Source organism: Lepus europaeus, chromosome 18 (genome assembly GCF_033115175.1).
Source record: "Lepus europaeus isolate LE1 chromosome 18, mLepTim1.pri, whole genome shotgun sequence".
Lineage (NCBI taxonomy): Eukaryota > Metazoa > Chordata > Mammalia > Lagomorpha > Leporidae > Lepus > Lepus europaeus.
Window position 1 is genome coordinate 16,964,081 of NC_084844.1, and position 14,726 is coordinate 16,978,806.

Here is a 14,726-nt window from a genome sequence, read left to right on the forward strand (position 1 = left end):
AATTCAGAATTCAGTGTCTTAAGCCATCTAGGCATCAATGCTAAGCAAAATGTAAAAAAAATGTATTGTACTTTTCACATCTTAAATTTGATAGGAGAAACTGTTTGAGTTTGTTAACATGTATTTTCATAGATTGTTTATACATAACAATTTAAGACTATGTAAAAGTAACTACAGGTATAAAGTTTCAGAAAATGTAAGCAAGTCATAAAAAGTTTTAAAGGGTTTGCAACTTTAGAATTGTTTACAGAGTTTTCTTTGGGTTAAGTGCTAATGCCAAAATTACATTGACCTAAAGTTAAAGTCTGATCTTCTGTTACAACAAAATACCTAAAAATGGTTTAAGTTTTAAAATCTGTTTTTGCAAAAATTGTAATGTCTATTTTAACAGTGTCTGCTGAATCAGTTACTCTGCCATTTCTAGAGTTGGGTCCTATAAGCTCTTTTTGACTCTGTTGGGTAGTTCTAAATTATGTAAACCCTTATGTTCAAGGTTTTTATTTCTGGTTTACTTAACAACAGACATAAAATTCATGTTTTACCAAGGTGATCTATTGTGTACTCTACTGTTTCTGTTAAGTTTAAATTAATAAGAAGCATTGTTAAGTATTATGATCAAATCTGGTTTAAAAGTGTAAAAATCACCCTGACTAATAAATGGCTACTATTTCAGGATGTTAAGGAATTCTATTTTGACCAGATACTCTAAGTTCTCTTGGCACCTTTAACAGACTTTCTAAAAATCCAAGTTCTAAATTATCCGAACTTTTGACACCCCCAGAGGGCCCCTGGAGATGTCAAAAAGAGATCTCTCATCCTGATCGGCTGTTTAAATTAAAAGTGGTGCCAAGATGTAAAATGATGCTAAACTTCAGCTATAAACATGTTTCTTTCTAGCTGCTCCAGTCTCTGGCTCAGAAGCCAGATCCTTTAAAAGGGACCGATGAAGTCTCCGTCCAGCTAACGCTAAACAACCAGGCGTTGCTAGTTCAAATGTATTGCTAGTTCAAATGTGGATCAAACGGGAGGTCTAGCCAAAAGGGAAATAAATAGTTAAGATTGTACAAACCTACAAAAATGTAACAGTTAGAATGAAGCAGAGGAGGGAGGACCCCCGGCCCGTTCTAACTGGCCGTCCTCCTCCTCCATATAACTGGGAAGGCAAGCCCTGACAGGACTTGCAGGGCCTGTTTTACTAACATTAATTTTACTACACTTAAATGGAATTTTGTAAAAGATTCAGTCTCTACTGCCAGACTCCCCTGAGGAGTTTAGCTGAAGGGGTTAAAGTTTTTTAGTTAAAAAAGGGGAAGTTTAAAATGGGCTAAGAAAGAGGAACTAACTAGGATCCTGACCACCACAGTTAACAGGAAGCAGAGTAAGGGAGAATCAGGGTAAGCAGGGACCCCCGGAGACTGGCAAAAGCACAGAAAAGTGCCCAAAAGGACAAGTCTGCCTAAGGTCCGACTAACAACGAGAGTCAAGTGGTGTACGACTGCCACACGAGACTGAACTGACCGAAAACGGCCTCTGCAAGCCAGCGAGAGGAAAGACGACAGCAGCGGAGTGGTGAGACTGGGCGACAGCGGCCCCTCGTCCCCTCCCTCATTGGGACACGTCTGGGTTTCCATCTTCAACCCCCCGAGGACTCTGCTCGGCAGGCAGGGCTGATCGCTATGGACCATGCACTCCGTGCAGCTAAGAAAAAGGAGCGGGTGGCAATGCACAAGAACAGCAGGTACGCTCTCGCCACTACCTACGGGGAACTCAAAATGGACAGAGGCTTTATCGACCAGGAAGAAGAATTGTGCCAATGTTTCCCTGATTTGGACTACCAAAGGTACTGGGGTCAGACACCGGGCCGGCCTTCGTCTCCAGGGTAAGTCAGACGGTGGCACAGGTGTTGGAAATAGAAAGTTACATTGTGTTTATAGGGTAAGTCAGATGGTGGTAGCGGTGGCCAGGGTACTGGGGACATAGTTAGGTAAAACGTATAATTAATGGTGGAGGCTGGCACTGGAGACTGGGTCAAATTGCTGCTACACATTTTTATAATGCTACATATTTTTTATATGCTGCTACATTTTTGCAACTTCCCTATTTTGCCAGGCTTTGCTTAAATGTTTGCCTTTTAGGGCTTTAAAGGGCTTCCTGAAGAAGCAGTCCCTGGCTCTGCTCTCCGAGCAGCAGAAGATAAGTGACTGTGAGTTTGCCTACGCCGCAGCCTGGACTGGGATCGAGCAAGACGTCCAGAGTGCTGCAGAACGTCACCTTTTCCATCCAGCAAGAAGTGGAAGAGGCTCTACTTTATATATAATTCTGGTTAAGAGATTTTTTTGGAAGTTACCAAATAGATCTGTGTGATACTGTTATTGCTAAAGAAGAAGTATTGCTGACCCTGCATAATGAATAGACTTCTTTAGTTTATTAAAAGTAGAAGTGTTTATCACCCATACCTTGGTCCTGACCCAGCAGTGCCAAAGTTTAAAAATGAAGGACATAAAAAAAAGAGTATTGTTGGTAAAAAGGGTTTAAAAGAAAGAGAGCTTTTTACATAAGGAAAGGACATGGTTTGTCAGAATGACTTTATCCGGATGGCTAGTTTACTCTAGACTGAAATGGAATTGGTAAAATGTTTAAAGTAAGTCGAAGAGGGTGTGTGAAAGTCACAGAAAGTATTTGGGTCAATTCAGCTGAACAGGCACCAGGTATTAATCCAAATTTGTATGACTTCTTTAGGAATGTGTTTTTTGTTTTTTTTTGTCTCTGTTGTATTTTCTGTTTTTGAATTTTGATGCCTTTTTGTAACTTTGTATTCTGCGGGGCCTACTTCCCCTACCCTGCAGACTTGCTTCTGTGCTTATAAGATTGGCTGTATTGTTTTACCCCGGTGATGGGCAGCCCACATATCCCAATAAAGATCACGTGGGAGGTAATATCTGGTACCGCTAAGGTTGTGTGGCCCGCGTGGCCCCTTCTGGGATATGGTGGCCCTCCTTGCACCTGTTTTCTGATCAGACTCCCCTATGAAACAAAGGAATTGTTACCAATATGGGACAAAATTTAAAAAGTAATTCCTAAAATTTTAAGATTAAAATTTTACCAAAAGAAAAGGGGGGAATGAAGGAAATTAGACAGGTTTAAAGAAAGAAATTAGGCAGCCTGGGTTTAAAATGGAGTCGCTTGGCTAACTGCATATTGTTCTGCTTTTGTACAAAATAGCTGGGCTTGCAAAATGCTTTCATGAGCTAATTGAACTTTAGTTAAACTTGTAACATGTGATGATTGTGTTAATGCTTTTATGAGATAATGGAGCATGTGATAATTATTTTAGGAGCTATGTTAAGTTTTTGGTCATGATGACCCCGTGTTTATGCTTGCTTAAGGTCTTTTGTACCCTCACCCTGGATCTTATGATGGTTTGTCATGCTGCGGTTTATCTTGTGATCCTCTGTGTCATGCTATGGAGATATGCTAATGTTGTGGTTTTTAATCTTAAATACGCTGTGCGGTTGATGATCAGTGCCTCTCTTCTTGCACAGAGATGGCCCATCTGCGCAGATGTAATAAACTTCCTCATGCACTTGCAGCGATTGGATTGGAATCGTGTTTCTGGGGTCGGTAAAAGTGTGAGACACCTGTCGGGGGTCTTACACTCTGAGAATGAGCCTAGACATTTTTGAAGAGAGAAGGGCACATAGACCCTAACCGGACCTTCCACCCCAGCCACCTCCCTCAAGGGGAATGCGGATGGAGGGGAGGTGGGAGGGGGTAGGGTAGCCGGAGGGAGTAGGGTGGGATCCCGTGGAGGATTAGGTGGGTCAGTCAGGGTCACAGATGAGGGAGGAAGGCTTACAGTGAGTTTTTTCTTCCTCAGGGAGAAATGGGTAAAGAGAATTCAGGGAGGAAGAGGGTAGACTGGTGGCCACTGCCACTGGTGGGATGGAAGAGGAGGAGGGGGAGAAAGAGATAAGGGTGTAGTGAGCAAAGGGGCAGGTACCCGAGGTGCTGGCTTCTCAGGTGGAGGGGGGGAAGGGGGGGAGGTAGAGAGTTTAAGGGAAGGGTCCAGGCCTTCCTCCCTGAGAGCTTGGAGTGAGGAAAATGACCCCAAAGGAGCAAGAAAGCTTGGACATAAGAGACCTCTGACCATTGGCCATTTCTCTGTGTAAAACTATTAAGGTTGCAGAGAGTTTGGAGATAAAGGGTACCAAATTCTGGCCATTTTGAGACAAATTTTAGTAAGAGCTTAATTAATCATTCCCTCTAGGCCTAGCTTGCACAAGCTTTTGAAGAGTCAGACCAAAGGGGTGTTGGGTGAAATGCAAGAAATTTTAGAACCCATGGATTAAGCAAAATATGGCCTGAAGGAAGTGGGTCCTTTTCACAGGGCATCCCCTGGGAAAGGATTGCTCCAACAGAGAACCGAAGTTCTGAGTCCTAAGAGGAGAGCAGGAAAGCCTGAGCTTAGGCCAGCATCCCGATTCTAAGCAAGGGAAACTGACCAGACACCCCAGTTCCTACCAGGGGAGGTGAACCAGTCACAAGAATTGCCCCAGGGCGCTTGAGCTGACAAAGGCCTCTCTTACCAGTCTGATGGGTTGAAATGAAATCCGCTGTTGTGTGCAGTGATGAAATCCGGCAAAGGGCTCTGGCTGTGTTATTGTTGGGAAATAAGAAGTGCAAGTGGGAGTGAGAACATGTGCTGGAGAGGTGTCTCTCAGGTCTGCTCGGGTCTGAAGGAAAAAAGAGATTGTAGGAAAGAGAAGTCAAGGTGTAGCTAGAGACAGTAAAAAGTGATAGGAATTCGGAAAAGAGAGTTTGGAGGAAGGGTTGGGGATTAGAGCTCTTACCCAGAGAATGCAGGAGTGGCTGGTGTGGGCAAGATGCTGATTCCTCACTCCTCTCATCACATAGGGCACCAGATATGTTAGGAAAGAGGTACAGAATAGAGAGGAGGCAGTGTACGAATTTACAGCCAGACCAATTTTATTCAGAGAAAATAAATTCACAGAGGTGGGTGACCGACTGCCAGCATACACATTGATGGAACACATGGCAGTAAAGTTTCTTTTGAGAAAAATATAGATGAATCAAGGCTGTACATTTATTTTATATCTAATACTTTAAAAAAAGTTGAAGGATAGTCTAAAATTCATGTATAACAGGTGTGGAATTTCCTTCATTTTCCCCCCTTTACAGGAGAATAGCAAAAAATTAAAAATGAAGTTTCCACCTAAAATCCCAAACAGAAAAACAAAAAGTAAAACTAATAAAGGAGGCATAACTCAACCTAATATAAATGATAGCCTGGAAATTACAAAATTGGATTCTTCCATCATTTCAGAAGGGAAAATATCCACAATCACACCTCAGATCCAGGCTTTTAATCTGCAAAAAGCTGCAGCAGGTCTGTTTCTAAATGTTTATCTTTGTTGAATTCCATTTTATTATGCATATGTTTTCAGTAAATTTCTTTGTATGTACTATAGTATTTTCATTATTTTCTAGATAGATGTGATAGTGTTAATAGATTAATATGTAATTAGTCTTTCTAGAAAGCCAGACTGTTTTATTGTGTTTTTTTTCCCTTGTTTACTATTTTATTTTCTCCTAGAAGGTTTGATGAGCCTTCTTCGTGAAATGGGCAAAGGTTATTTAGCTTTGTGTTCATACAACTGCAAAGAAGCTATAAATATTTTGAGCCACCTACCTTCTCACCACTACAACACTGGTTGGGTACTGTGCCAAATTGGAAGGGCCTATTTTGAACTTTCGGAGTACATGCAAGTAAGTATAGAAGAAAGTGTATATGCCTTTTAAAGACAGTTTCCATTTCATTAAAATGCCCATTCTTGTAAAGACTGGGGTGAAAAGGTCAATATTTATTATGTAATAGCTATATAATTATTTTTTCAGGATTTATAACTTATTTATATTTAAAACTTTCTTGTTTTAAGAGATAAATGATAGCCGGCGCCGTGGCTCACTAGGCTAATCCTCCGCCTTGCGGCGCCGGCACACCGGGTTCTAGTCCCGGTCGGGGCACCGATCCTGTCCCGGTTGCCCCTCTTCCAGGCCAGCTCTCTGCTGTGGCCAGGGAGTGCAGTGGAGGATGGCCCAAGTGCTTGGGCCCTGCACCCCATGGGAGACCAGGAGAAGCACCTGGCTCCTGCCATCGGATCAGCGCGGTGCGCCGGCCGCAGCGCACCTACCGCGGCGGCCATTGGAGGGTGAACCAACGGCAAAAAGGAAGACCTTTCTCTCTGTCTCTCTCTCTCACTGTCCACTCTGCCTGTAAAAAATAAAAAAAAATAAAAAAAAAATAAAAAATAAAAAAAAAAAAAGAGATAAATGATTTATATTCTTGGGAATTTCTTGAGATAAATTTGTCAGGAACCAATTCAGCAATATATCATATCTAGTTTATTTAACAGATGTGTAAAAATTGTACATGAATATGGAGTGTTTTGTGACATTTCATTACATGTATATATTATGTAATGTCCAATTGGGTAAGTATTTACCTTTCAAGCATTTAACATTTCTTAATAGTGAAAATGGCCAAAAGTTGCTATCTGTCTATAGCCTGATAACTGTCAATCAGGCTTTCCTCATCCCTTACTCTCCACTTCCCCTCCAAGCCTCTAGTAACCATCATTTTGTTTGTAACTCCTACGGGATTAGCTGGTTTTTTGGTTTTGGTTTTGGTTTTTTTAGACTCCTGTTTCAGTGTTTTGTTTTTTTTTTTAATAGTAAGATCATTTGATATTTGTCTTCCTGTGCTTGCCTTATTTCAGTTAACATAATGACCATCACCAGTTCCATCCATGTTGGGAATGATAAAATTTCATCCTTTTTCTAGCTGAGTAAGACTCCATTGTGTATATGTACCACATTTTCGTTATCCAGTCGTTAGCTGGTGGACATTTAGGTAGTTTCCATCTCCCAGTTGTTGTGAATAGTGCTACAGTAAACATGAGTACGTATCTGATTCTTATATGAGAGACTCGTACCCTATTCAGTTGGATCTGAAATACAAATCTACCACTAAAAAATATTATATTTATGACCTTAATTCCCTCTACAGTATATAGAGTTACTTGCTAGAATGAGTTTTTGGCATTTAATATGTTTTAGAGACTTGAAGAAGGTTATGAAGAAAAACATTTAATGGAGGACACAGTGTCCTTATCACAAGGTTTTTATCTTTTTAATATTAATATGTTCTTTATCTTTTTATACCAGAAAAGTTAAGTTGAGTAACCTAAAGGCAAAGAAAATTCTAATTTCAAATTTTTTCACCTTCTTAAAAAATTATTTTCGGGGCCAGTGATATGGCAAAGCAAGTAGAGCCACCACGTGCTGTGCCAGCATCCCATATGGGCTCCAATTCGAATCCCAGCTGTTCTACTTCCAATCCAGCTCTCTGCCATGGCCTGGGAAAACAGTAAAAGATGGCCCAAGTGCTTGGGCCTCTGCACCTGTGTGGGAAAAAGCTTCTGGCTCCTGGCTTTTGCTTTTTTTTTTTTTTTTTTTTTTTTTTTTTTTTTTTTTTGACAGGCAGAGTGGACAGTGAGAGAGACAGAGAGAAAGGTCTTCCTTTCTGCCGTTGGTTCACCCTCCAATGGCCGCTGTGGCCAGCACATCTCGCTTATCCGAAGCCAGGAGCCAGGTGCTTCTCCTGGTCTCCCATGCGGGTGCAGGGCCCAAGCACTTGGGCCATCCTCCACTGCACTCCCGGGTCATAGCAGAGAGCTGGCCTGGAAGAGGGGCAAACAGGACAGAATCCAGCGCCCCGACTGGGACTAGAACCCAGTGTGCCAGCACCGCAAGGCGGAGGATTAGCCTGTTGAGCCACGGCGCTGGCGCTCCTGGCTTCTGATCTACACAGCTCTGGGAGTTGAGGCCATCTGTGGAGTGAACCAGCAGATGGAAGACCTCTCTCTGCTTATCATTCTCTGTCTGTGTAACTCTTTCAAATAATTAAATAAATAAATATTTTTAAAAATTTATGGGTTTATTTGAAAGGCAGAGAGAAGCTGACAGGGATCATCTATCTGTCTGCTGGTTCAATCTTGAAATGCCTGTAAAAGCCACCACTTAGGATGCCTTTATAGCATATGGAAGTGCCTGGTTCTAGTCCTGGGTCCTCCGCACTTCCCATCCAGCTCCCTGCTAATGTGCCTGGAAGTCTGCAGGTGATGGCTGGAGTACTTGAGTCCCAGGCTTATGGGCCTTGAGGCCAGGCCTTGGGCCAGAGACCTAAATGGATTTTGACACGCCTGGCTTTGGCCTGGCCTAATCCTGGTTACTGGGGGCATTTGGGAAGTGAACTAGTAGATGAAATATCTCTCTCTGTTATTCTGCCTTTCAAATAAATAAATTTTTATTTTTTAAAGAAAGCCAAACATTAAAGAAATATATTAACAAAATTATTATTTGAAAGTGACATAGTTACATTTTTGCTCTGTTTATTTTCATATATTCTGTATTTGTTTTAGTGCATTTTATATCTTAGACTCTATTCTAGACTTAACAAACTAAGTAGACAGTTTCTTGCCTCTGTGGAGCACACAACTTAGGAAGAGACATTGTAAGCCAAGGAATGTATTAGGACAGGTAGCAACAAGCCATGAAGGAAAATGAAGCATAGTAAGGAAACTGAGAGATGGTAGAATATGTTGTGATTTTTTAAAAAAAAATACGCTCCAGAAAGGAAAGTTACACCTTCTTTCTTGAACCATGCAAAGATTTAAGGGAGAAGTCCTCCTCCAGCCAGAGGATTTTGTATGACACATTAAAGAGGATTGTAGGCAGGGAACCTTAAACTTTGCTTCTGCTAGAAATCATGTTTGGTACATACAGTATTCACATAGGCAAAAACTGGAAAGCCCCTTTCAAAATTATTTCTAGTTTGTTGTTTCACAAGTTTTTTTATTATATAAATCATTGTTCTCCCTAATTTTAGAGTGGTAACTCAGACTTAACTAAAGTTTCAGCTTAGATTGATGTGTCTTTCCTTTTTTTTTTTTTTTTAAGTCAGTTACAGAGAGAGAGAGATCTTCCATCCACTGGCTTATTCCCTAGGTGACCACAAAGGCCAGAGGTGGGTCAGGCCAAAGCCAGGAGCTTCATCCAGGTCTCCCACATGGGTGACAGGGGCCCAAACATTTGGGCCATCTTCACTTTCCCATGTCATTAGTAGGGAGCTGCACCAGAAGCAGACCAACCAGGACTCAAACCAGCAGCCATATGAAGTGCTGGCGTCACAGGCAGTGGCTTTACCTAGTATGCCACAACACTGACCCTGCAGTAGGTTTTTTTTTTGTTTTTTGTTTTTTGTTTTTTGACAGGCAGAGTAGATAGTGAGAGAGAAACAGAGAGAAAGGTCTTCCTTTTTGCCGTTAGTTCACCCTCCAATGGCCGCTGCAGCCGGCGCATCGTGCTGATCCAAAGCCAGGAGCCAGGTGCTTCTCCCGGTCTCCCATGCGGGTGCAGGGCCCAAACACTTGGGCCATCCTCCACTGCCTTCCCGGACCATAGCAGAGAGCTGGCCTGGAAGAGGGGCAACCAGGATAGAATCTGGCGCCGCAACCGGGACTAGAACCCAGTGTGCCGGCGCTGCAAGGCGGAGGATTAGCCTGTTAAGCCACGTCACCTGCCCCCTGCAGTAGTTTCTAAAGCATTTGAAACCAACAAGTTCCTAGCCGGCGCCGCGGCTCAACAGGCTAATCCTCCGCCTTGCAGCGCCGGCACACCGGGTTCTAGTCCCGGTCGGGGCACCGATCCTGTCCCGGTTGCCCCTCTTCCAGGCCAGCTCTCTGCTGTGGCCAGGGAGTGCAGTGGAGGATGGCCCAAGTTCTTGGGCCCTGCACCCCATGGGAGACCAGGATGAGTACCTGGCTCCTGCCATTAGATTGGCGCGGTGCGCCTACCGCAGCGGCCATTGGAGGGTGAACCAACGGCAAAAGGAAGACCTTTCTCTCTGTCTCTCTCTCACTGTCCACTCTGCCTGTAAAAAAAAAAAGAAAAGAAAAGAAACCAACAAGTTCCTGTATTTGGTGGTTGAATTTGTCTTCTCATAACCAATGCCTATTTGAAAAACTTACCTTTATAACTTTCATGAGATTTTTAGGGATATTACAAATCATCAAGTTCCCAGTTTTAGAAGTGCTCTTTTCTTATTTCATCTCATTCATCATTTCATTAAGAACGGCACAGATATTGCTTATTCTGAACTAGGAGAATTTTTAATTTACTAACTTGATAGATTAGGAAACTAATCTATCAAGTTTAGGTTTTATATAACCTAAAACCTCAAACTTCAGGATGAGAGGAGCACAATTCTGGAAGCTGTGAATATGATGAGGAGAAAAATAGGAGCTGACACTGAGGAGAGGTGCCGAGGTGCCCACCTAGCTGCAGAGCAAGGCTAATTGGAATTGGTAGGTGGGGACACCAGCTGCGGCTGTGGCAGCGTTGTGGATGTGTTCAGTGCTCCTCATGCCACAGGATGTGAGCCTCTTTCCTCTCAATAAAAGTGCAAAAAGCACATTCTGTGTTGTAGAGTTCATTCTTCCCATCATCTTTCCTGAGAGAATTATTCTGTAAAACCATTAGTAAAACTGGAAAAGTGTGTTTTAAGAGCAAAATATTAATTTGTCTTTATTAATTTGTGACTTTATGTAAATTTTCTGTCGTTTTGGTAGAAACTCAAATTTTCTTTTCAGAGCTCATGTTTGTATGAGTTGTGTATCAAAAGCAGGTTACGGCCGGCGCCGTGGCTTAACAGGCTAATCCTTCGCCTTGCGGCGCCAGCACACCGGGTTCTAGTCCCGGTTAGGGCGCCGGATTCTATCCCGGTTGCCCCTCTTCCAGGCCAGCTCTCTGCTGTGGCCAGGGAAGGCAGTGGAGGACGGCCCAAGTGCTTGGGCCCTGCACCCGCATGGGAGACCAGGAGAAGCACCTGGCTCCTGGCTTTGGATCAACACGATGCGCCGGCCGCAGCAGCCATTGGAGGGTGAACCAACGACAAAGGAAGACCTTTCTCTCTGTCTCTCTCTCTCACTATCCATTCTGCCTGTCAAAAAAAAAAAAAAATTAAAAAAAAAAATTAAAAGCAGGTTACATATAAGTAGGATTGGTTATGTCAGTATTGACCTACCGCAGGAAGTCGCTCAGTGTGTTCTTGTGTTATTACTAATCCACATAAAAGGCACCATTTAGAACCTGTGAAGACTGAGCAGTACTCTCCCTGTAGACATGTCAACTGGATCTGCTTGTTTCCCCTTCCCCTTACTAGTTTTTGTATTTCAGGCTGAAAGAATATTCTCAGAGGTTAGAAGAATTGAGAATTACAGAGTTGAAGGCATGGAGATCTACTCTACGACACTTTGGCATCTTCAAAAAGATGTTGCTCTTTCAGTTCTTTCAAAAGACTTAACTGACATGGATAAAAATTCACCAGAGGTAAGATAGCCAGAACATTGTTTACATAATTACCTTAATCACCCTTATCAGATGGAGATAAACCAAATAGTTTAAACACTGTTTAGTATCACTCACCCTTATTTTTCTCTGTCCAGGCTGAGAAGCAGACAAGAAAATATCCTAGAATATATGGTACAGATTCACAAATAGAAAAATCACAGAACAGATCAATCACTCAGGATTAATCAAGATTTGACTGTCTTAAAATTGCTGTTGTCATCAAGAATATGCATTGAGCAGAAGTTATGCAGATTGAAAAATATAATTTTAAAATAAATTGGTTTTTTTTTTTTCATTTTAAGACAGTTAATTCATCTGTTCCAGTTTGTAAGAATTGTATTTTCAGTGTATATCAAGAATACTCAATAATACTTTTGTTAACATATTTAAACCTAGAATGTAATAAAATCAGTTCTCATTGTTTTTGGTAATTCTACAGTCATTGTGAACACTGATTCGTCATATTGAGCTGTTTCTCCTGAGGGAAGTGTATGTGTGCACAAGAAAAAATTTTTTTAAAGATTTTACTTATTTATTTGAGAGGCAGAGTTACAGAGAGAGGCAGAGTCAGAAAGAGAGGTCTTCCACCCACTGGTATACTCCCCAGATGGCCACAACGGCCAGAGCTGGGCCAATCAGGAGCCAGGAGCTTCTTCCAGGTCTCCCAGGTGGGTACAGGAGCCTAAGCACTTGAGCCACCTTCTGCTGCTTTCCCAGGCCATAAGCAGAGAGCTGGATCAGAAGAGGAGCAGCCAGGGCACAGACAGGTGCCCATGTGGGATGTCAGCATCACAGTGGTGACTAAGTTTACTATGCCATATCGCCAGCCCCAAGAAAATTTTTAAAATTTCATGGAGAGGGCATTTGGCCTAGTGGTTAAGAAACCAGCATCCCGTATAGGAGTACCTGGCTTCAACCCCTGCTCCAGCTCCTGACTCTAGCTTCCTGCTAGGGCAGCCCCTTGGAGGCAGCAGCGGTGGCTCGAATAAGTGGGTTCCTGCCACCTACTTGGGGCCCTGGATTGAGTTTCTGTCTTCGGCAGCAGCCCTGTTCAGCCCTGGTCATTGTGGGGGTATTTGACAAGTGAATGGGAATGCACTCTCTTTCTTTACCTCTTAAAGAAAAAATAAAAAAAGATTTGTGAGAAAATGGAATTAATAAGTTGCAAGCATTTGGTACAGCAGTTAAGTGCCCGGTGGGATGCCCAGGTTCCATATTGGAGTGCCTAATTATAGTCCTGGCTTCTTTGCTGCTGTGTATCTGGGAAGCAGCAGGTGACGGCTCAGAGTATTTGGGTCCCTGCTACCTACATGGGAGACCTGGACTGAATTCTGCACTCATGGCTTTGCCCTGACTAAGCCAGCCCCTGCTGTTGCAGGCATTTGAGGAGTGAACCAGCCAGTAGAAGACCTCTAACTCTTATCTGTGTTTCCCTCCCTTTCAAATAAAATGAGAAAAAAAAACTGTTTATTTTGGGGTGAAATAATTTTGACATCATATATGGGATTTTCAAAAAGTTTGTAGAGAATATTAATGAAAAATTATGCATGGATTTAAAAATTTGTTACACCAGGGCCGGCACTGTGGTGCTGCGGGTTAAAGCCCTGGCCTGAAGCGCCGGCATCCCACATGGGCACCAATTCTGGTCCTGGCTGCTCCTCTTCCGATCCAGCTCTCTGCTATGGCCTGGGATAGCAGTAGAAGATGGCCCTAGTCCTTGGGCCTCTGCACCCATATGGGAGACCAGGAGGAAGCTCCTGGCTCCTGGCTTTGGATCAGTGCAGCTCCGGCCATTGCAGCCAACTGGGGAGTGAACCAGCAGATGGAAGACCTTTCTTCTCTCTGTCTCTACCTCTCTCTGTAACTCTTTCAAATAAATAAATCTTTTTAAAAAATAAAAATAAAAAATAAATTTTTGTTACACCAAAATAAATTTAATTTGATTTTCAAAAAAAAAAATTTTTTTAATCTTTTAAAAAGATTTATTTATTTATTTGAAAGTCATAGTTACACAGAGAAGAGCCAGAGAGAGAAAGAGGTCTTCCATCCAATGGTTCACTCCCTAGTTGGCCGCAATGGCTGGAGCTGGCGCCAATCCGAAGCCAGGAGCCAGGAGCTTCCTCCAGGTCTTGCCACACAAGGACTTGAGCCATCTGCTGCTGCTCTCCCAGGCCACAGCAGAGAGCTGGAACAGAAGTAGAGCAGCCGGGTCTTGAACCGGCATCCATATGGGATGAGAGCACTCAAGCCAGGGCATTAACCCACTGTGCCACAGCACTGGCCCCCCAAAATTTTTGAAGTACCCTTGTGTGTGTGAGAATATACACATATACCACATGCATCATAATGTTAAATTCTGAAAGCAGCTCATCCTGGGTAGATGCTATTTTCTTTCGCTTACAGAAGAGAAAATGAAGTTCAAAAGTGTTGAAGTGGCTTGCCTGAGGCCACCGTCACAAATCTTGGGGATGGGATTAAGCTTTGTCCAGCAGCCCCTAGATCTTGAGCTTCCTGCACTGCACTGAACTCTGCTCCCTACATTTCTGTCCTCTGGTTGCCCTATGTGAGAGCTGACACAAGAAGGCTAAGAGTTGCCTTGCTTGACCTCAACTGAAGACATGTCTGTTGGGCAGTTCAAATGCGTGGTCTACCAATGACCGTGAAAGTGCTGCAAGGATTGATCTTGGTTTACAAGTAAACTTTAGCAAGCAGACAAAGTAGCAAATAAAGTACCTGTGAATAATGAGTATCATTGTTTATTAAAGCTCTTCAGTTTTGTGTTTCTACTCTAAATGAAATCTGAGGCTTGATTTTAGTCATAGGTTTGCATTTGTTAGAAAAAATAAAATTTTAAATCTATATTTTTGTTTCCATTTTTTTAAGGCTTGGTGTGCTGCAGGAAACTGTTTCAGTCTGCAACGGGAACATGATATTGCAATTAAATTTTTCCAGAGAGCTATCCAGGTTGACCCAAATTATGCTTATGCCTATACTCTATTAGGACATGAGTTTGTGTTGACTGAAGAACTAGACAAAGCATTAGCTTGTTTTCGAAATGCTATCAGAGTCAATCCTAGACATTACAATGCATGGTAAGTGTTAATGAAGTTCAGAGGCAAATTCACTGTGGGTGCTGGTAGTCAGTAATTTTTATCAAATGAAGAAGTTGGGCAACAGTTTGTTCCTGTTTCTTCCCTGACACCATATGTACTGCTGATATTTATTTTTTGACTGAT

At 42.6% G+C, this 14,726-nt stretch overlaps 1 protein-coding gene across 2 annotated transcripts in view; it reads left to right on the forward strand.

Moving 5' to 3' along the window:
• The window catches only part of CDC27 (cell division cycle 27), a 93,755-nt gene that overhangs the window by 60,636 nt on the left and 18,393 nt on the right, over positions 1-14,726 (forward strand). Inside the window, exons 11-14 of one of the 2 annotated variants that reach the window (XM_062175294.1) lie at positions 5,200-5,407; positions 5,615-5,787; positions 11,317-11,469; positions 14,374-14,582. In XM_062175294.1, the coding sequence (XP_062031278.1) occupies positions 5,200-5,407; positions 5,615-5,787; positions 11,317-11,469; positions 14,374-14,582 (743 nt within the window). The remainder of the gene's footprint in view (positions 1-5,199; positions 5,408-5,614; positions 5,788-11,316; positions 11,470-14,373; positions 14,583-14,726) is intronic. The other variant, XM_062175295.1, reaches the window with a different exon arrangement.